The sequence below is a fragment of the Apteryx rowi genome, unplaced genomic scaffold (assembly GCF_003343035.1).
Source record: "Apteryx rowi isolate R43461 unplaced genomic scaffold, aptRow1 scaffold_349, whole genome shotgun sequence".
Taxonomy (NCBI): domain Eukaryota; kingdom Metazoa; phylum Chordata; class Aves; order Apterygiformes; family Apterygidae; genus Apteryx; species Apteryx rowi.
This window is the reverse complement of record NW_020449963.1, coordinates 204,583-226,238: the sequence shown is the minus strand read 5'-3', so window position 1 is coordinate 226,238 and position 21,656 is coordinate 204,583. Positions and strand designations below refer to the sequence as shown.

The 21,656-nt window shown below is 38.5% G+C and overlaps 1 protein-coding gene across 4 annotated transcripts; it reads right to left on the bottom strand.

Annotated features, from left to right (window-relative positions):
• Positions 1 to 3,758: 3,758 nt before the first annotated feature.
• TMEM196 (transmembrane protein 196) lies at positions 3,759 to 21,656 on the bottom strand. 4 transcript variants are annotated; one of them, XM_026072679.1, is made up of 5 exons: positions 21,350 to 21,582; positions 10,800 to 10,856; positions 8,679 to 8,933; positions 6,735 to 6,808; positions 3,759 to 4,613 (listed from the first exon to the last, which is right to left on the bottom strand). In XM_026072679.1, the coding sequence occupies exons 1-5, from the start codon at positions 21,506 to 21,508 to the stop codon at positions 4,607 to 4,609; spliced, it is 552 nt and encodes a 183-aa protein (XP_025928464.1). In that variant the 5' UTR covers positions 21,509 to 21,582; the 3' UTR covers positions 3,759 to 4,606. The 4 variants fall into 4 exon arrangements, with proteins under 4 accessions (XP_025928464.1, XP_025928466.1, XP_025928465.1 ...); XM_026072681.1 differs by having other exon boundaries at positions 21,362 to 21,508; XM_026072680.1 differs by lacking the exon at positions 6,735 to 6,808 and having other exon boundaries at positions 21,344 to 21,656.

Below are 21,656 nucleotides of genomic sequence, written 5' to 3'. Positions count from 1 at the left end.
GCAAATCAAATGTATTATAAGGGGGGAAAAACAAACTGCCAACTTTATATGTGTTTAGGGCTCGTTTGAGGGAATCACAGGGTAGTTGTGAGGCTGCTCTGCACAACTTATTGTTGGTTCCCTGTCAGAAGCAGCAGTGTCTATCCTATGCCCAGTCTTCTCTTTGACTCCTTCAGAGATGTGATGAAAGAAACCTTGGTGAAGCCCTGTGGACTTTTTGTCCCACATCAAAGCTGCTTCTTTCTGAAGTAGAACCATGCTTCCACAGCCAAACAAGCCTCTCCAGACACATAACTTTCTGCTGAAATTCCAGCTACTGATTCTTTCCACCCAGTTCACTTTTTTCCTTAAGAATACACACCTTTATTTCCATAACTTCATAATTAGGGGGAAAAAAGCCTTCCTGAACTAGCTTTCTGTGTTCAGTCAGAGTTCCTCAGGCTGGTGATATTAAACTAGCGTGAGCTTAGCACGTTCATTCCAATCGTATTATGTTTTACGAAAGACATTCTGCATTTCTTTTCCTGGAGATTGTGAATCTGTCTGGCTAACCCTTGTCCAGGTTCTGAAAGTATTTCTCAAGATCTGTCTCCGGATACATGTATGACAACCTCATGGAACTTGCTGGAGGTTTATAGTGGAGCTGAAGATGTCACTTTAATACAGGAAGTGAAAACTAGCTACAAACATTTTAGGCAGAAGGGTTATGTGGTAATATGTAGAATGATCTGGTACTCTGAAAGCAGTCTACTTTTAGGTATCTTTAAGCTATTAAATTATAAAAGGGTCCTTTCTGCTCCTTAAATTGCCTGGGATCTGGAATGATTAACAATGGCTTAAACCATTTTGATTCCTTTTCCATCTACCTTCAAAATCACTGGAGAATTTTGATATAAATATATCTATTTGTGATTATGGCTTACTGCATATAAATTTAGTATTGTATCTGACCTGCCCCACTATCCTTCATACTCTCCTCTTACTATCTGAAGGGACATTCATATGTCTCAAAGCAACATATATATAGTGAAGATTGAACAAGACAAAGGTTTTAAACATGCGTTATATGCACTGATATGCTCCTTTTTCTCCACAGCTTGCAAGAAGAACTGTTGACTGTTGTAAATTCAAAACATGTCTGTGCTTCTCAGGGGGCCCAAGTTCTATGAAATGCCAAGCATAGCCTAAAATATAGCCTAAAATATTGAAATACACATTAAGGACTTGCACGTTAAATCCCCTACACAAGCTTCAATAATTAACCCTCTTCAGAGTGTTAGGTGGTGTGACCTCATCAATAACAGCTGAATATCTCTGAGAGAATTTAAGCCTGAATCTACTTTTACAACAGCATCAACCAGAAATAACCGTAACAAAGTCAATACATGCTTCATCTGATTTAGATTAAAATGTATTTTGGTGCCCAACCTTCAAACTCCTAGTGTAAATGTGTTGGATGGTTACATTCTGAAAATCAAAAGCTTTGTTGTTCATACAGTTGGATAAGTGGAATGAAGTATCCTTTCAACTGCGCTAGTAATGAAAACATTCAGAAAATGTTTCCATTGCAGTTGAACTCTGCATGCAATTATGGAATGAAACTTCATTAAATGTTGAAGTGAAACACTTCCTAGAGGAGATTTTCCCCTAGTACATCCATATATTATGGTAATTTACTTTGATTATAAAAATGTTGATCCTCTTTGTCGGTCTCAGGGAGTAGCAGTCTTTTCTGTCACGTTTGTTTACATGGATCTCCTCAATTCCAGCTTTGCATTTTCAAGACTTTTATTAATGCAGGGACCAGCCAGATTTTCTGCAGGCTTGGCAGCAAAAGAAGAAATGAAACAATTGAACCTTTTGTTTTCTGTGGCCCAGATCTCTCCTTTTCTCTCTCTCCTGCCAGCACCCCCTGAAAAGCAGCAGAAGTGGTGTCATTATGTTTCATAAGTTATAACCAAGCTTCAAACATATCTGACCTCTGAAACTGTATCCTCCTTTCTTTTCCAAAACATGAGAATGTAACTGTTGCACTGGAGTACTATGCTGTGTGTAGAGGAATCAGCTATTCCCCTCCACCATCCCATATTCTTACCACTATGCTGGGAAATGGACTGTTTCTGATTATTAAACAGGTAGATATTATGATCTGTTCTTTCATGTTCTTCCTGAGCAGATTCCAAACTGAAATTCCAACTGTTCTTTAGGGTCTAATGCAACCATTCCTAGTCCTGAGGTGTCGTGAGATACAGTACTCTATATAAACCATAAATATTACTGTTGTCCTAAACAGCTAAAGATGAACCCCACCCACAGAGTTCTGAGGTGGATGTTTGGGTCGCTTTTGTTTTAATCTTTTTTTTCTTTGTCAGGGCCCTGTTATACTCTTTATACTGATGCACTGTAGAAGGGAATCTCCTCTGATTCTATATCTGCTATGAATTTCTTCAGCCTGTGTGAAACTCTACAGCCCATTTAGGCACTAATCCTGCCTGGACAGAACTGCAATCCCGCCTGTGTCCAGAACTACAGCAAAAGTGCCCCCAGAAGAGGCGTATACTGGGGACAGATATAGCCAATGTTTCCTGCTGAAGAAGAGGAACATCAGGCTGAAGAAGCAATGGTGCCTGTAAAGAGCCCAAACAGGCAGAAGTGTTGTAGGGGAGACAGTCTAAAGACTGGTAGGAACTGGGAAAGGGAGCACTCTCCTTGAGAAGAGATGGCTTAGCATCAAGTTCTCTTGCTTTTGCTGTATATGGATACATACATTTATGGATATGCTCTGTGAATTTCAACAGTCCTATTAGCAACTACCAATATTACATAGTACATATTAGAATGTCAAGGGCTTAGGGAAGATTCAAAAGCACTGTGTGACAGCAGAGAAGTGAAGAGGCAACTTTTAAGATGGACCAATTTTTACTCTCAGGCCTTAACATCTAAGATAACTAATTTGCATGAAGTCAAGTGAGAGCCTTAAATAACAATCAAGATGTTTCCTATGTTGTAATGGGATGTGAAATTCCGTTAAAGACCTAGAATATCTCAAGATAATTGAATTGAAGATTATTTTATATGATATAAATTCACAAAACAATTTAATGTAATTTCTAGAGGTTTTTATGGCATGACTTGCACCATTGATAGCGTGGATGGAGTAATAAAGGAACATATTTTACAACTAAAAGGTCTAAAAAATTAACCTTCAAAATTCCTTAATCATTCTCTGCAACACACATGGTCCATACAGTACATGGATCAGTAGGTGGTAAGAGTCTGTTCATGATTGTCTGGGAACATGGGTTTAAATAACTTACTGAATGTTGCTATTCATCAGTCATGTCCACATCTCAAACTCATGCTGAGGTGCTGGGCTTTACAGTATAATCATACACTCACCGTGCAATACAAGAGTGATTTTATGTGAATATTTTATATGTATATTATGCTGTATATGTTCTGGTGCAGATTGCCTCTTCCATTTTTCATGACTACAGGAGCCAGTAGGTCCCACAATAGCATTTGGCGTCAGTTAAAGCTCCTGCTGCTTTCCTGACCCCAAACCCTATTATGGGTGTGTAGGATTGTCAGCATGTCCTGCCCTTGGTCTCTTTTCAACCTTCCTTTTTCTCCTTTCTAAGCTTGTTTCGCCCCTTTAGGAACCTTTCAATGTGTTGTACAAAACTGCAAGCATGATGGTTCAGCTTTTCAGATTTTTCTAACATGAAAAAAACAAAAGATTTCTCTAAAATCTCTAGTTTAGATTTCATTTTATTTGTCATCTTTTATGAACAAATTACGAAATATACTTCATTCACAAATTGGAAATATTTACAATTTCTTTACAACAAGGCATTGTTGAGGTTTTGATTTATGGCGTTCTTCGAGCATTCTGTCTTTCAAAACAAAGACATTGGTGTTGTTTTCAGCACACTGTTCATTTACACTCTGCATGTGAAATGGATGCCTTTTAGAAGAGTAATTTGCACTCTCTTTTGATACAATCTACTGGGCAATCTGGGGCTTGGATGCATTTGCAATGTGGGGAGGGAGGCTGTGTAGATGCATTGCTGGTACCATGCCATGTGATCTGAAGCCGTCATATTACACCAGATGCTGCTAACTGGGGAGGAGAAAAACGTTCCTCTGAGCCATCTTTCATCTGCCCCCTTCCCTCTTCTTTAGGAATCCTGTGATTGGGCTAAACATGGTCCATTTTAATGATTTTTTTCTGATTTTGAGTCTTCATGAGAAGACAAATCTGAGAAGTCTATTTCAAATACCATTACAATTCTGAAAAGTTATTCAGACAAAAAAACAAAACAATAGAGAGTAGCCAGGAAGTGAATAAATATTGTATATCCACAAAATACGTAGGAGACAAATTTTGAATATGTTTCTAAAAGGGAAATGCAACCGTGCTGTTCTGCAGTTGTGACATCTGAGCCATAAAAGCTAAGATAGTTCCATTTTCTCAATTTCCTGGAGTCATTTTTTTTTCCTGAAGAAAATTCTAAAAATACTTCATTCTGTGGAACTTTTTAAATCTCTTAGTATACACTTCCATTGTAAATCAGATGTGGGCCACCATTGCTTAGGTTGTCTGTCATTTCCTGCAACAAGAATAGAAAACATTGATTAAAATTAAAATTATTTTATGTTGTTGGAAATTTATTTACCTAAGGGTGTAATAAATATTTAGCAAACTCTGATTGCCACATATTCAGAGCAGCTTTACATTTTTTATTGGCTTGATAAATCTCACTGTAAAATTAAAAAAAAAAATCACATTTCTTTTCTTCCTACATAAATTCAGTACATTTGAAAGCTGCTAGACTGATTGTCCAGGAGTTGGACGTTACTCTCAGACCACATGTATAACACTGATGGCATCAGTGTAAGTTTTCTCACAGTGTCCTTTGAACGTGCCTCAACTCAGACTTGTGTGGTAACCTACAAAGGAACAAGATGGTCATTCAGTCTTCATTTGCATTCAACCCTTTTCCTCTGCTGACTTGCTACAAACAGATGTCATTTGATATTAGCTGGGATAGACATTTTGGGAGGTAGGTCTAGATCCAAGTAGGAATTAAGGGCTCTGATGCCTGAGGGGAGACTGCATGCCTTGGGATGGGACTGATTTTGATTTTCCCTTAATATGCCAGACTACAATTTTTGGCTGTGCAGCAATTGCTACTCAATTAACTTATGAGTCATCCCAAAGTAAGTTGACCTGCTCATGAGTCAGAATCCTAAGGCACCCAAAACAAAACTTTTTTGGATTTAGATTTTGTAAGTCTCAAATTGCAATACAAAACAATGCCTACTTAGCAGCTGTTGAAGCCTGCATTCATTAAGCACTCCTCTGACCTTCAAGGCTGCAAAGCCACATGGAGTTCGTGTTCAAAACTGCCTAATTCTGAGCGGCCCTTGGTCTATTTCACACCCAAATTCAGTCAGGATGCAGAAACAAGGTACTGCTGATTATGTTGAGTGATAGGCCTCAGTGAATATCCAACTAGGCCAACAGGAACAGGCACATATAAAAATGCAGTTTCAGCTACTCTTTTCAAATTCAAATAGGTGAGGTGGGGTTGCCAATGTTATGCTAGTGCTAAAATATTTGCTCGAGAACTAGTAACTCTTCTCTGCCTGAAAAGATTAAAATTCACCTCTTCCACCTTCTAGGTACAAGTGGAGGAAATGGGAAAGAAAAGGGATTTGTTTGTCACCCTTCTTGTTGACTTTTCTATGAAGAAAGTAAAGCAAGATTTATTTGGCTAAACAGAAAGAGAAAGAGAAACAGGGAAAGAAAGAAAGAAAGAGAAAGAACAAAAGAAAGAAAGAAAGACAAAGAATGGAAGAACAAGAAAGAATGAAAGGATGAACAAGAAGAAAGAAAGAAAGAAAAAGATTAACTCTGGGCTGGGGGTAGGGCTTGGGGTTCTTCATAGGGAGAAGAAAAATTCTGGGGCCTAGATCTTATTCGCAGTCTGTCTCTTTCTCTCTTTCTCCTTTTAATCTATAACACGATGTATAAACAGTTCTGGAGGCAGAGACCAGAACAAAGTTTCACATAAAGTGGAGACACTGGTGCCTCCTCTCTCAGGTAATACCAGCTACTACCAGTGCCTAAGTCCTTTATTGGATCTCGCCTGAAGATACTAGTCAGGTGGGAAATAGACAGAGAACTCCAAAGCCATTTCACATTAACTATCAATCAGCTACAAGTTGATAGTAATGTTCTATCAGAAGGCTACCCATGAGTGAGTGACCAAGAAATGTAAGTTTCCTTTTCACAGTTCTACCACTTGAATCCTCTGCAGACATTAGCTATTAGAATATCATCAGAATTTCAGAAAATATTGAAAATCATTTATTTTCTCTGATATTTCTATTCTAAAGAATAAAAGTATTAATAAGTTAAAAATGATACTGAATTCAAGAAAGGAAGGAGCACACAGATTAGAAGCAGCGTGAATCAATGGTGGCGACATCCAAATAGGAGCATTTGGATGTCTGTAACTAGGGTGGATATTTTAAATACTCAACTTACTTCCAAATTGCAGCATTCACCACGTAGAGTTATATCACCATCTGGAAGCACCATTCCTGATTTGGAGTGACATCACAGCATCAGCCAACTTTGATTAGCTGAAACTATGACTTCCTCTTAGAGGTGGCACTTCCTGAAGTGACATAACAACATGGTAGCTCCCTAGTGTTCAGCGTACCTTGGAGGTAACTCTGGTGTCGGGGGAACCACCGGGCAGCTGGGCAGGTCGGTTATTTCAATACCCCTCAATCTCTAATGTAAATATAACAATTATACAATAAATATAGCACAAACAAATGCACATGCAGTACATGTCTATATTACTGTATATCAGTAGTAATTTACAAAATAGCTTTATATATAAAATACTTTAAAACTATTTTCTTAATTAGGACCTAATTTAACATCACTTTTTAAGCTGCCTTCATTATTTTTAATGGCATGCTTTGAACTAGTGCACTCAGACCTGCTATCAGCAAGAGGTCCAAAGACTGTAGGTCTGAGAGGTCCCAAATCAGACCAATTGTGCATGCATACTTGATTCTACAACACATGTGCAGTGAGTCCACCACCTGTGGGGTGCATCCCACACTCACTGAGCACATGCTATAGAGTTGCTCTGCACATGCATCATGGTCCTTCATCTGGGATAAGTGGACATCTAGCAGTCTCCACTGCTGAGTGTCTAAAAGCCCGGCACATCAATGGGCAAGGAAGTGGAGTTATACACTACTCTTACGCATGGTCATCTGCTGCCCAAATTGATAGGGTTGGCAGATGTGTGTATTTTGAAAGATTTTTCTTCCCAGGCCATTTCTTTTTCTGCATTTTTCTCTTTCTCTCTCAGTAGGGCTTCCTCTTTGGTTTTGTTGAGGCAAGAGCCTTCCTCTTTGAAATGTAGGATCTAGCCCATCATCTACAAGATCGTGGTGATACCTGCCTACCTCATCAGAATTCTGCTTAATTTTAAAATGAAAGGAAGAAAACTATCTCTTCCCTTGATTTTATTACCCTGTTTTATGTTAGTGTTATAACCTATACTATTTAACTTTTTAAAACATTTTAAACTTTTTCTAAGGTGAATTCAATCTATATTTCTGCTTGGAATCTCATCTCAGTTAAGAAAGCAAAGAGTAGTGACAAAACATTTTTAGTTATTGGACTATTCACAGCTACATCTTGTTTTTCTGGGAATCTGAAAACGTTCTATGGTATGAATGAATTAATCCTCACTCTGCTATTCAGAGGACTCAGTAAATATGATACAGCCTGTTGAACTTAAGTATAATTCAGACTTGCACATGGCAGTTTAGATGAGCAGTCCAACTGACTTCTGTTCCCTTCTCTAGTTACTTCTCAAATGAAAGGCATAGGACATTAAGCCCAAACATAAAGCCCAGGATGCCAGTGAACATACTCCTTGAATATGAATCAGATCCCTAACTCCAAGAAGCCAGTTTCAAGAATTCTATTTAATTAATTCTTTTGTCCTACATGCTCAGTTTTGGAACCTTTAATTTAAGCACCTAAACATGTATGTAGACACCTTGGTAAGCCTCCTTTTAACAGAGAAAGGTGGTTAATGCTCAGTGCCCCTGCAAATCAGACCAGTTTCATTTAGGTGTCTAAACATGCCCTTAGGTGCTTAGATTTAGTCATCTAGGTTTGCAAACTGTTTTTTTGTGTTTAAATAACCTATTGTATAAGCTGAGTACTTGGGAGAGGAGGAAATTGATTAAATTCTGGAAGCATGCAATGATGTGGTTACAGAAAGCATTCTGTGCTTTTTCACAGTACAATACATTGTAATCCATATTAATACAGCTTCCAATTATTTATGAAGTGCTATATTTAGCAGCTAAGCCCTTGAATAGCTATACAATGGAATTATGTTGAAAATGGATGTACTTCATTGAAATGAAGGTACTGCAAATATACAGTACCTAAAAATAGCTTCATACAATGCAACATAATAAAGCTTAAACAGAATGGCAGCATTTCATTTCCCAGACTCTCTTTCTCATATAAAATGGAAAATACACCTATTGCCAATTGTATATGTTAACACATATGATAGCTTTTTAAGAGAAGCAGAACAAATAAGGAAACACACACGACTCACTTTTTCTGCCATTTCATGGGAGTGATGCAATGAATGCTCTCTTTCTGAGAACATTCGCCTTTGTTCATAGCTGGCTAGCCGACAAGTGAGCCATGAAGAAAGGGTGCAACCGCCGATTCCAATGCATGCAAGAGACATGGAGGCAAGATGCAAAGAATAGAGAGCAGAAGACTTCTTTGTCAGAGCACGAAGAAATTGAAAATTTAAGATTCCTCCAATTAGTCCACAGATGCAACAGGCAGAAAAAAGTATCATCTGTCAGGAAAGACAAGAGAGGTTATGTCACAGTTACATTTTTCAGAGACAGTCATTCATATCAAAAATGAGGATAACCATAATTCAATGCTTTGATAGCATCATGGATCACAAAGCACTTCACAGACACCCATTTCCCCTACAGAACGGGGGAATTCATTTCCCCCTCAGCTCCCACAGAGCTCCAAGGGAATACAGTACCCTCTGGCATACGAGAGTTAAGAATGATGGTAAATAAAAGATAAAGGTAGGTAAAATGAGTTGCCCAGCTTAAAAACAAGTCGATGAAAAGACTGCACTAGGACACAAATCTTCTGACCTCCAGTTTTCATTCAAAACACTAACATGGCAGAATGTGTCATAGTTTTCTATTGTGTGGTTTCTATTGTGCAGTTTCTCACCACTTCTCAGGAGTGAATGCCTCATGTGTTTGTGCTTAATCTCTCTTGCTTTGCACCTGACCATGCCTCTCATTCGGTTCTAATTTTCTCAGTCAGGTAACAGTCTGGAGGTAGCTTTTGTGGGGACTTCAAATTTGTTCAAGGTGAATGCGCTGGACAAAGAAGCAACAGAAACAACAAAGAAATCTGAAATGCAGCTCTACAGAGGGTCAGTGTGGTGACTAGGTCTTTTTTACTTAGCTAAAATGTTTCTGGGAACCTTTGAAGGATGTGCAATAGGCTACAATTAATGGGACATGTTTAAAGATCTCCTATCACTTTGGACATGAAGATGCCACCTGTTGTTCAGGATGCCCTTGAGTCACAAATCACTCAAGGCCAAAAGACCTTTGGACCTCATGGACACATTGTTAAATATTTATCTTATTTACTTCCCCAGATGCTGTTGGCCTGTCAAATGTTGGTCTAGGTGAACATTTGATGTGACTTAGTATGGCTTTATATATCTACTTATGTGCTGTGGTAGAAACAATTGTAGAGCCTCACAGATCACTGGTATCCAGTGGACCACTTCTGTACACAGCTGGGATGTGAATTTCATCAAGAATGTGGCATTCAGACTATATTTGGCAGTCCATGGGAAATCAACTATAACATGATGCCACCGGAACAGACAGCTGTTAGAAACTATGTTCCACATAATTTAAGATATGAGATTATGATTATAATGGAGTTTAGAATAGTTCATTGATGTTCGAAAAAAACCTGAGAGACCTTGATTCACTTGACACTAATGCTAGTTATACATGACTTCCATGTGTATGGCAGGATAACCAAGCTGACAGAAACCTAAAACCAGACATTATCACTTACAATAGGATCACGTTTTTAACATACAGATAAAATGGCCACAGTTGTTTTGGGGGTAATAACATTTTGCTGTAGTCAGAAAAATGACTGTACTTCTGATTCTTATAAGAAACAAAATATCTGTCATCATTTTAAAAATGGCTTATTCATGATTCGGATTGCAAAAAGCCTTCATATTAAAAACAGTAAACAGTTACAATATCTAAAATCAAACTTGGTCAGCAACCTCACCGAGGTAGCAGCCCAGTCCTGCCACACTTTACAGAAATGGGCTCCCTGAAGAAAAAAAGATACAATCCAGTGAAGTTACTGGGGATCTTTCTCTTGACTTGTCACAGATTTTTGTCAAGAGGTTTTCCATCCAGAGAGGATAAATAGAGGTGCATAGCTTAAATATGCATGATCTAAATAGGCCATTTTTGCCTTGTTTTGCTTGATTAACCAAAAGTACCAATTGCTTTTTTTGGACTGCTGTCTTGCAATTTTCACTAACTTTTTATCAGAAACACTTGGACATGGTAAGTCCCAAGAGTTCAAGTTAGATCAGTTTGCCTTTCAAATACTTATGTGTTATATATATAGTGGAAAAACTTACAACAAGTCCAGATTTTTTTTTGGCGCACAATATTCCACATATACCGCAAAGCAGAAACTGCAAAGAAAAAAAAACAATTATTTCATCATTTAAGATCTTGAGTTTAAATCCTGCTGTGTTGTTGTAGGTTAGGCAATTGTTATGGTTGTGTCAGCATTTTTATTGCAAACCTTATATTTCAGAAACTTATAACTCAGCCATAAACACACTTATCTAAGAAAAAAACTGGAATGCAAAGTCAGCCTGAGGATGATTACTCATAAAAAAATATATATATAAAAAAAAAAGGAAGGCCTATTTTTAAGCTGCTTGTGTAAACAAACATGAAAAACATTACCAGCAAAAGATGCCTTTTTACCCATCCTTTGCTCAGAAAAGAATTTTAGCAAGATGGTAGTCAGTGATCCAGATCACACTTCTGATACTTTCAAGCGTTACTGAGGTATTTATTGGCCTGATCCTGCAGTGTGAACCACTGAAGTGTCATAGATGAATTGTCCTCAAGACAGTAGAGCTCTGTGCAAGAATACAATTCAGTCACCTACATGAATGCAAATGCTGAGCGCATCTGTTGATATAGCTGCAATGAGCATGCAGGACAAGCTGCTTCAGATTCTAGATAACCTGCTGTGCAAGAGATAGCAGGAAGGATCCTTTCCTTCTTTTTTCATGCAGTTCTCTTTCACAAATTGATCTGACAATTGTGGCACCTAGCATTAGGCAAAAACTGATTAACATAAACAAAAACACCCTATATCAGCTGATATGAACATATGTTAATACTTTTTAATTTAGTCTGCTTCACCTGTGTCAATGACCAATGACTTTCTCTGATGTCTCTTTTTCCTCCTACCAAAAAAGTTTGATCGGGGAAACAGTTAGTGAACAATCCCTAAGGGAACAGTCATGGTAGGAACTACAGTAGTTGTGTGAAAGCAATAAGGCCTTCTCCAAATGTCTGTAATACTATGAGAAGATTTCTTTGATACCTCATAAACTCCTTTATTAAGAAAGCTATGCTACTTATTCTTAGTAAAGATAACCCTACACCCCTATGGGAGGTAATTATATAGTTTTAAAACTGTTTTTTTCCACATCCTTTTTGCACTGCAGGGGGATTTCTAGCAAAAAGTTTACTTGATCTTGATTTAGGATTAAATCACAGGACAGACATGGCTATTACATAAGAAGTGAGAAAAAATTAAGCAGTTTCTATACAGCATTCAGGATCCATATAATATATTGCATATACATCTCATTGACCCTCCAAAATTTCGCAATTTCAGTATTTCAGTTGAGGAGTGGTTTTAATGCATAGTTCATCTACCCCCTCCCAACCCCAAATAGTTCATGCATATAGCTAGGTATAAGCCTTGAGGTGATGTATTTTTGCTCAGAATTAGGCCCATTGAATCAGCTGGCCACAATTAGCATGGCTAAATTTTGCATGTTATTTACCTCTATATTAAGCACAGAATATGAGCTTAATACTAGTCTGTTAATGGGAAGGGCTGGGTAATGTAAGCCATGGTTCTGAATGAGTCAGGAGATACACTATACAACAGGTAACTGCTACTAGATCTCATCAGTTGGAATAGCAATCTAAAACAAATGGGGACAGCTCCCTCTGCCCCTTTCTTCCCACAGGCAGTGGATTTCAGCTCATAACTAGCACATCTGCCTTGTAAGTTTTTACTCGGGCTTTATGTGAAATTTTAGTTTCACTCCAAGTTCTGTCATTGCAGATTGACTTCAACTTAAGTCATATTTCAGATTTTCACGCATAGTGTTTTGTCTTTCTCAGCACTAATGCAGAAACCTCAAACAATTCTTTGTTCAAGACATCACTGTAATTAAGGCTTATTCATTCAGACGTGATAAGGCAAACTAAATAATGTCATTTCTCTCTGTAGCGATTGAATAGGAGTAAAAGGAAAATTTTGCAAAAAGAAAAGAAATTTATGAGTTATAGAAAGCTCACAGAAAAGATCTGGAAGATACCATCAAAGATAATTTCAGCTTGTAACAAGTGTTCCTTAACCACTGTAAAAAAGAAAATGTTCTACATTTCCAAAGCAGTGTTTCTGATAATTCACCTTCAGAGCTGAAAGGCTAGGTCACAGATTTTTTCAAGAATGCTCTATTTCTGCTCCTGTTAAAGTCAATGTATTCTTTATCATTGATTTCAATGGGAGAAGACTCTCTATTTCCGTTCTACAATAATGCTTTTGCAAGCCAAAAGGGCAAAGTAGGGCAATCTGTTTGGGATGAACTAGTTGTTTTAGCCTTGCATGTGACCAACAAGCAACAAGCAAATTACAGATTTACTGAGCATTAAAACCCACCACTCTGGGCAATTTTGCTGTCTCTTAACTGTTTTTCACAGACAGGGAACAAAACCTTTCATACCACCAGTATATGTTGTTGTATACTTATCTCATATTACTTAAGATATTTCCCAGTGGAAATCCAAGAAAGCAGTGAATAAGCCAACCTGCAAGACCTAAGGTACTGACCTCCCAAAAATCAGGAATTATTACTTTAGTCCATATTCCATTCCATATGAACATATTAAAAAGCTTGGAATAAAAAAGACTTGGGCAGTAGCAAAGGAGTACTGTTTGGGGACTTTTACATGACTGTTTTATATTCGCAGAGAAAAGTCTTGCCCAAAAAACAGTACGATCATTTATTTATGACAGTAGACATTTTGCTGTTAAAACCAATGAATAAATTTGAGTCACAGTGTCAGGCAATTAAACCTCATGAAAAGCTTTGAAAATGTTAAGCCAAGTTCATTGCCCTCTTTTGAGACTCTAGAGGATTCTGATTAACTGGAAACAGTGGAAATCTGCTTTACAGAGAAAATATTAATGATGCCCTGGGCACTAGAATGTAGCTCATATAGAGTTAACTTAGTGAGACTTCTCAAAATAGAGACTGTGGGAGATTGGATGATACAATCTGATCATTGCTTCTTCATAGATAAACTAGGCACGAAGGAATTTTTCATTGGTGCTACAGTAATTTCCTGTAAAAGTTTTGAAGTGCCAGTGCTGTGGATAGCAGTAGTGAAAGGTATATAGGAGGAATTAGGTCACTTGTTTGTACCAGTAAAAGGATGTGAGTACAAATCAGGCTCAGAAGAAATTTCCTCTGTTTATCCCGGTTTATCTTTTAATTTTGAACTCTTCTATTTTATAATACTGCCAACTGGAATACAGCAAGTCAGGGGTTCTGCTGCCCATTCTTGGGTATGTGGAAAGTGTCCATTCTTGGCTATCCTCGAAGGCTTCATCTTCATGCCAATATGTTTATGTTTATTTAAACTTAACTTCTAATTGTTGAGCTACCGTGGACTACAGTTTCCCCATGGATAACTAACAATGTCATGATGAGGCCTTGCATCTTTCTACATGATAACTGGTTATCCTTGGTTGATTTTTGCCTACCTTTTGTACTCTTAAATGTAACTACATTTTCTAACATAGTCAAAACAGAAGTAGGTTAAGGCAACCACACTTATGCTAAAAATACAGTAAATCAGGAGTGGAAAGGAAATACGTCATCAGAGATAAGCTCCTTATAAAGATCACTTATCCAAGTGTTCACAACGCATGAATGAGGCCAAGACATTTTGTGAAGGATGAGCTAAATGAGTAAGCCCTCCAAGATGGCCTAGGAGCCAGACAGGGACCTTCAGCTGGGACTTGTTAAAGCAGGTGTTTCACTGTTGGACTTTTTTTTTTTTAATTATTCCTCAGAAAATTCTTATAGAGCTAAAAGATCAGAATCTCATTTAATAACCTGCACAGATCACTGTTTGTCAGCAAGTCCCATTATTTCTAAAGTTTTAACATGAAACCATAAATATTTCAATAGGAACATACCTGAAGTTACAATGCAAACATTTCATCAAGTACATAATTATCTAGGATTGCTTATGGCTGCAGACTTAATCATACTTACTATGATACACAATATTTCATGTCAAGACTTGCAGAGGGAGGTGGGGATTCAATATATCATGTATATGTACCTCTCCTGAGTATAGATCTTTAGAATGGGTAGACCAGTAGAAGATCTAAGGAAAGATACTCCAAAGCACAAAAGCTACTTAGACTCCTCTTGAGACTCAATGGGCTGTGAGTGCTTCTGTTCCCCTTTCAGGGAAGATTTACTGAGGTCATAGTGGAGTTAGAGTCCTGTTAGCTGTAGTGTGGTTGCAGAGTGATGCAGTAATGCCTGTTTGGCTGTGGAGCCTTTGCCATTCGCATTGCATCTGTGTTTGCCTTCCATATGCACATTTGAAAATCTCCCTTTTGGTCTGTTGAACCTTGGAATAAAGAACCAAAGACCTCCCAGAAAAGGAGATCAATTATTTTGAGCCTGTTTGAATTTACTTTATATTAAATACGGGCTTGGAACAAAACCTCAGATCTAAATACCCAGAAATTTGGGGTAAGGAGGCTGAAATTTCAATTTGGGTTCAAGTTCTGTGGTTTGGACCCATTTCTATTTCATGTTTTCTGAAACAAAGGATTTGGCTTTGTTCTCTTACTCCTAGAAAAAGTGGGCTTTCTTACTTTTAGTCTGAAAAAAAGATTCAGTTTTAGTTATATTCACAGGGAGTCAAAGATTTGTTTGTTTCCATCATGCAGAAGAAAAGGAATTGCTTTTATTTTTTATATTGAACCTAGGTAACCTTTCTTTCCTCTATTTTGAGGAGACAAAAGCAATGGTGAGTGTAATTCCCTTGAGAAAATGAGAACTGTCTATGGAAAATCTTTCTGGAGAGCCTGAAGAAAATATTAGAGAAATCTGCCTGGGTTTCTCTATGGACTGTTTGACCGCCAGTTATTGTTCGTGACACAGACTGTGTATGTGGCCCAAACTACATACACTGCATGGAAAGCCCTCCAGCATGCAGGGTCATATGTATAAGTCTGAGGAAATACAGGAAGGAGAATTATTCCAAATCTAAGTTGGAATACAGCACAGTGAAAATGCAATCATATCATACCTATTCAAATAATCCCCCAACTGGGAGAATGAAGCATCAAAACAGAATCAACAGCTTCACTTTTATCTACTCTTATTGGGCACCAAACCATGAAACTTGAGTTTTGCAATAAGAATATACAACTTTAAGAGAAGAGAGGGAAAACCCAGGAGTCTGAAATAAGTAACATCTAGAAAGGATCTTTCTATTTAACAGTGACGTTGCTTCAGCTCCACCCAAATGAGAAAAATGCTGAAATCCCTAATGGGTGAGCTGAGCAGAGAAGATGTCTCTAATTGTAACTTTTCTTTGAAGTAGCATTTCAGGACAAGGGTTAAGCCTTCTTAGTGCAGGCATAAAGGGCACAGTCAGGAAAACAAAAACATCAAACTAGAGGGAAATGGTGACAAGCAAAGAGTTAGCCTAGATAGTAGGTTTGCCTTTTACCTCCATAGTGAAATACAATAATCATTGCAAAAGAAGGACAGAAAACACTAATGGTGCTGCTTTGATTGTGAAGACAGGACTGTCTAGCTGTCTGCAAGTCATCCAGATCCAGAACCAGAAGATACAGGGTTGCCACAGCCCACCCCTCTGCGCCACCAAATCTGTCATGTTGAGAGGGAGGCTGTGCTTTTCTGGGTAAGGTGCTGTGCTAAAGTGTGTCTAACGTGAACTAGTACCTTGACCTGGAAATGTGCTGTGTGGCCATATCACCTCAGCTGGGACTACGGTTCCCCCTGATTTGCCAGATTCAAACCCAGATTTAGGCAGTTTAAATTCCACCCAGTCCCTGTGGTTAGTGTTTCCTTTCAATTCATTCTAGGCCTTCACACAGGCTTTATAAATAGGAAGAGCTGTTTAGAAGGACCAAGGGAAATTTACAAGTGGATCTCTGGACCTGAATGTCTGCCTGCCATCACCGATTAAAAAAAATATCCAGCACTCTGGATAAACACCCAAAATCTCACACAGCACAGAAGAAAAATGTTTATTTACTTGTTTAGAGCCTACCCAGAATAGCAATTGATGCTCTATTTTATTATTTTGTATCAAATATTTCATTTAGAGTATGACCACTTTCCTCTCAAAAAATAATAAATTAAAAATTGTTCCCTGCAGACTAACTAAAGCCTTAGCTCAGCAAAACATTTAAGCAGATGCTTAAATGCAGTCTATAGTCAGCAAATCCTCTTAAATACAAGTCAGGCACTAAAAGTCCCCTTGGATAGTCCATCTTCCAAATTGGTCTTTCTTTCTGGAGGGTCTGAATGATAAAGAAAACCTGCTGAACACTGAAAGGCAGATCCTCAGCTGGAGTGAACTGACCAAGCTCCCACTTTGGTACCTCCTCCCTCATCTATAGATACAGAACTCTCTCCAGCCTCCACTGAACTAACTGGCAGTGCTGTAGTTCATTTCATCAGGAGCAGAAGCCAGCCAGAAATATGGTCAGTTTGATGAAAATACAATGCACGTGTTAAAATTAAGTAGGATCACATCTGTGTTTTGTCCACATGCTAAACAATAATGTGAATTTTTAGTATTCTTTTGAAAAAATAGTTTGACTGTTCTTTGCCAAAAGAAACTTGGCAGCAGTAATAAGTAGATGCTGCAAAAATTAATGTTTTAAAATTTTAGACCACCAACATTGAGTCAACAATCCAAAATTATATCTTGCTCTGGGAGAGTTCCATACTGATTGAACCTTCAAATCTCAGATGAAATAGTCATTGAAATCAAGTATTTTAAGTGCCAACTTGGAGAAAATTTCTATAGCCAAACTATAAATGCAGATTTCTAATGGGCAGGCAGACTTCCACTGTGATACAACCACAAATCATGGAAACAATAACTATGCCTGTACAGACAGGCAGACAACATCCAGAGAATGCATATCACTTTGATACATTTAGATATTTGTCTTCATGAAGGAAGAAACTATCATTCTTGAGGGGCATAGCCATAAGTGAATCATCATGTATCTCCCTTGTTAGTGAAGATAAATGGCATATTTGACTAAAGATGTGTTTTTTTCTTTCTCATTCTCTCTCTGTGAGAGAATATCATTTACAGCAAGGGCTTATCCACTTCTGCACATTAAATGAGAATTAGAGCCATATATATACATATATGTGTGAATAAATGCTCACAAATTGTAGTGATACTGAATGCAACCATGATATTCTAAATTAAGATGATGTCTTGGATGGAGAATATTTGACAATTTAAAAATATCTGAATACTTTTTGAAAGATTATCTTCTGATGTCTTTTACTTGTGCAAAAGCCTTTGCTATGGATGCTGTCACTCTTGCTATGGTCTTTGGTTAGATATTTTCTATGGTGCATCATGTAATTGAATTGGAATGGTGGGCTTCAGAAATATACCTTGATTTCTGGTTACTGGGAGGTACTGAGTCCAGCCAGTGGAGTAGATTATACCAACACAACCATAACAAACAGAAATAAAATCTAGAAATCAACAACACATTCATCTTAGTATTTATGGGATTATTTGACCTTTTTTTGATAATTTATCAGTTGTGGCCTATTTGAAAGAGAATAGATTGCATATGATATAAAATAATTAGAAAGCCATCTCCACTTGCTCCAGATAATTTTGGAAGTCCATCACACCTTCAGCTGTTTTCTTCTGGCTATTAAACAACTCTTACTATCACAATCCAGTTCAACTCCAGTGAGAACAACAGATCTAGAATCTGTTTTCCCATTTCCATGCATTTTTGATGTAGACATTCTCTAGGCTTTCCACTTCTCCACTGTTGTCTACTCTACTTTCCCTGGCTTGCTCATACATAATGCAAAGCATGCAATGATGAGAGCACTTCAGCCCATGCTTAGCTTCACTTGCATCTCTAATTCCATGGGTGAAATTCACATGCTTAAAGTTAGTTGTGTTAGTAAATTATCTGGCTGAATGGAGACTGTGAACAAAAAGAACAACTCTTTCTAAGAAAGCTAATGTGCTTCAAATGCAAAACATCATAGGGACACAAGTATAGCTAGATAAAATGTGCATGATTTTAAGATGCACAAATTTGGGGGAATTCAGGTTAAAGTTTCCATGGTGATGCTATCTTCATCTATTTCSTAATGAACTTGGGCCCCTGCTGAGATCCCCCCACATAGGTAAGGATAGAACAAGGTCAAAAGTTTTCAGTATATTCCACATAAATTACTAGAGGAGACATGGCATTGTTGAACTTAACTCTACTGGTTTGCATCTTGGCTTGTCAAAGTAGAGTTTTTCCTTTAAGATCACTTTCTTTTCCTCATCATTCATTTCTCAAAGGAAAACCTTGATTCAACAGTTGTGAATCAGAAAAAAGAACATGCTTTGTGCAAGATATATCCTTTTATCCAGCCAACATGAGCTCAGTGTAAGATCCAGTGGGCAGAAAGGAGGTTTGTGCCACTTTTGCAGCATCACAATTCTGAAGATTACATGAGTTTAGGTTGTTTTAATTTGGGCCTAGTTACCCATGGCCCTAAGCATCCCTGGAGAACAGTAGGTGTCTGGCCCCTTTCTTGTCCTGTCTCACCTGCTAGCCTTCTAGGCCAAAGAACACAATCAGACAATTTGAATTGCTAGAGAGGTACAAAGAGGATGCTGTAATGGTGACAATTTTGACCAAAGATCTCCAGTTCCAGGCAAAATAAGTAAGCCCTTACAACCATGTCACTCCACTCTGCATATCTCTGTGATTTCCCATCTCCTCTGCTGCATGAAACATAAGCTGCTTGCTTTCACTTTCCAGTTGCTTTGTGGCTTCTCTCTGCCTATCCAACCTGCCGTTGTTTGCTCAGTTCCTAGCAGATGATTCCTGCCTCTGGCTGGCTCTGGGTGCGGGCACCCTTCACCCACCTGTTACATATTCAAATAAGTCCCTTTGGGTTTCCTGCTGTGCTTTTGCCCTCACACTTGGGGAGAATTTCCTATAAACATCTGCAAAATCATTTCATTGTCCTCTGTCTTATTCCTCTCTAAAACTCTACCACAAAAAGCTTGAAATCAGCCAGACTGCTGGTATGTTAATGCAACCACCTGTTATACCAATCAGTTTTGGTGTGTTGTTTCTTTATACTCTCTCACTCCATTTTATTCTACTTCTGTCCCTTGTGTTATACATTGATTATAAGGTCCTTGGAGCCAACATCTGATGTAGTAGGATCTTAATCTATGACTGTTTAATACGAACTCTAGGGTAACAGAAACAATAAGAATGAATGAGGCAGTTGTGCAGGAAATATGCATCATCATGAAATGGTATCAGCTGTGATTGCACTGTCACAAAAATTGCTGCATAAAATACTAATCTTACTGAATGGCCAGAACTCAGATTTCAGTGAAACCCAGGATACTACCCTCTGTCACTAAATCTTCAGATAGACACATGTTTTTGAGTAATCTTTTTTCTTCATCAGCAATCACCAGAAACCTCCCTTCTCTGAAATGATTTTGATAGCATCATTACCTGTTGGCCAGTGTCCTATATTATTTTGTCTTCATTGTCTTATCTTACCTACCTGTTCTGCAGTACAGAATTATGCCTGTATTTATATACTGCCATAGATACTTATGACACTACTGTTGTCAATAATTAATAACTATTGACAGTGGGAATATTACATGGAACACTTTGTCAGAATGAATCTATAAATTATATGAGGTTACACTGTTGAATAACCGAGAGGTTTTTTTGCATTTAACAACATATCTCAAGCAAAGCAAACAATCCTTTTAGAAATTCTGCTGTTCAATCCAAGCTGACCAAAACAGCTTTAGAGTTCAAAAATGCCCACTCATGTTTAGGCTAAATATTCAATATTTCCTATTCCTTGTTTCATGAGTATAAATAACCATTTGGAGGAAAATACTTCCTAGAAACATGTATATCTCAAACTGAAAAAAATAAGAAAGGTTTTAAGAAGTGAGAAATGATCTCTATGAACACACTTCTGTTAACCCATTATTGGTGTTTGATTTTTGTGTTCATTTTGCTAGAAGCTCAGGGTGCCTAGATCAGGAGACCATATCTTTCCTTTTCCTTACCATTTCCTCTTTCCTCCAAAGAGCTCAGAACTCAGCTGACATACCCTTGACATTATTTTAAAGCACCTTTTGTCAGTCTTGTCATAAGGAACAGGGCTGCTGTTTTTAAAAGCAAAACTCGTAGTCAATTCAAAGATTGCAAGCTACGGCCCAAGCTACTTCATGTTGGAAACACTCAAGGCATCAGGCTTTCCCAGGTGAGAGAATGGGTTCACAGAAAGTTCAATTGTTTACAGCAAAATCGAGAAAAGAAAAGGAGAGAGAAGAAAGGGGTCCCCCCACCCCAACACACACATACATCTCTCCCTCCCCACGAGGATGCAGACTCTGCCCCATGCACATCGGAAATGGACCCAGTGAGGCTCCCGGCGCAGCATGCACACGCGGAAGGGAAGGGAGGGGATGCCTTAGCACGATCTGATCATCACCATAAAGAGTTAAAGAGAGAGTGAAATGGCTAACGTACACACACCCCGCTCCATACCGGAGAAGAGTCTCCCAGCTGAGGTTTATGCTCTGTGAGGACCAGGCTGAAACTGACCGCCCCCACGGCCACGCTGGACACCCCTAACCCTATCTCCAGCACGGAGAGCACCAGGAGGCTCCCGATGATCTGGCTGCTGGTGCACATCCTCCTCGGTCATCCTTCCTTCCCGATCAGCCGGGGAAACCGCGCATCCGCCTTCTCCTCCGGCGCTCCGGCGGCCCTAAGTCGCCCCCAAACTTTTCTTCTTTCGCCGGCAGCCGGGGCGAAGCGTCGCATCCGCGGCCGGCGGGCG

What these genes read in the sequence shown, in the direction of transcription:
- TMEM196 (XM_026072679.1), bottom strand. Translation starts at nt 21,508, where the DNA reads ATGTGCACCAGCAGCCAGATCATCGGGAGCCTCCTGGTGCTCTCCGTG. An exon ending in CTTCTCCGGTATGGAGCGGG is followed by an intron (nt 10,857 to 21,349) that starts GTGTGTGTACGT and finishes TTTTCTTTGCAG; the next exon opens with TTTCTGCTTTGCGGTATATG. An exon ending in AAAAAAAATCTGGACTTGTT is followed by an intron (nt 8,934 to 10,799) that starts GTAAGTTTTTCC and finishes CTTTCCTGACAG; the next exon opens with ATGATACTTTTTTCTGCCTG.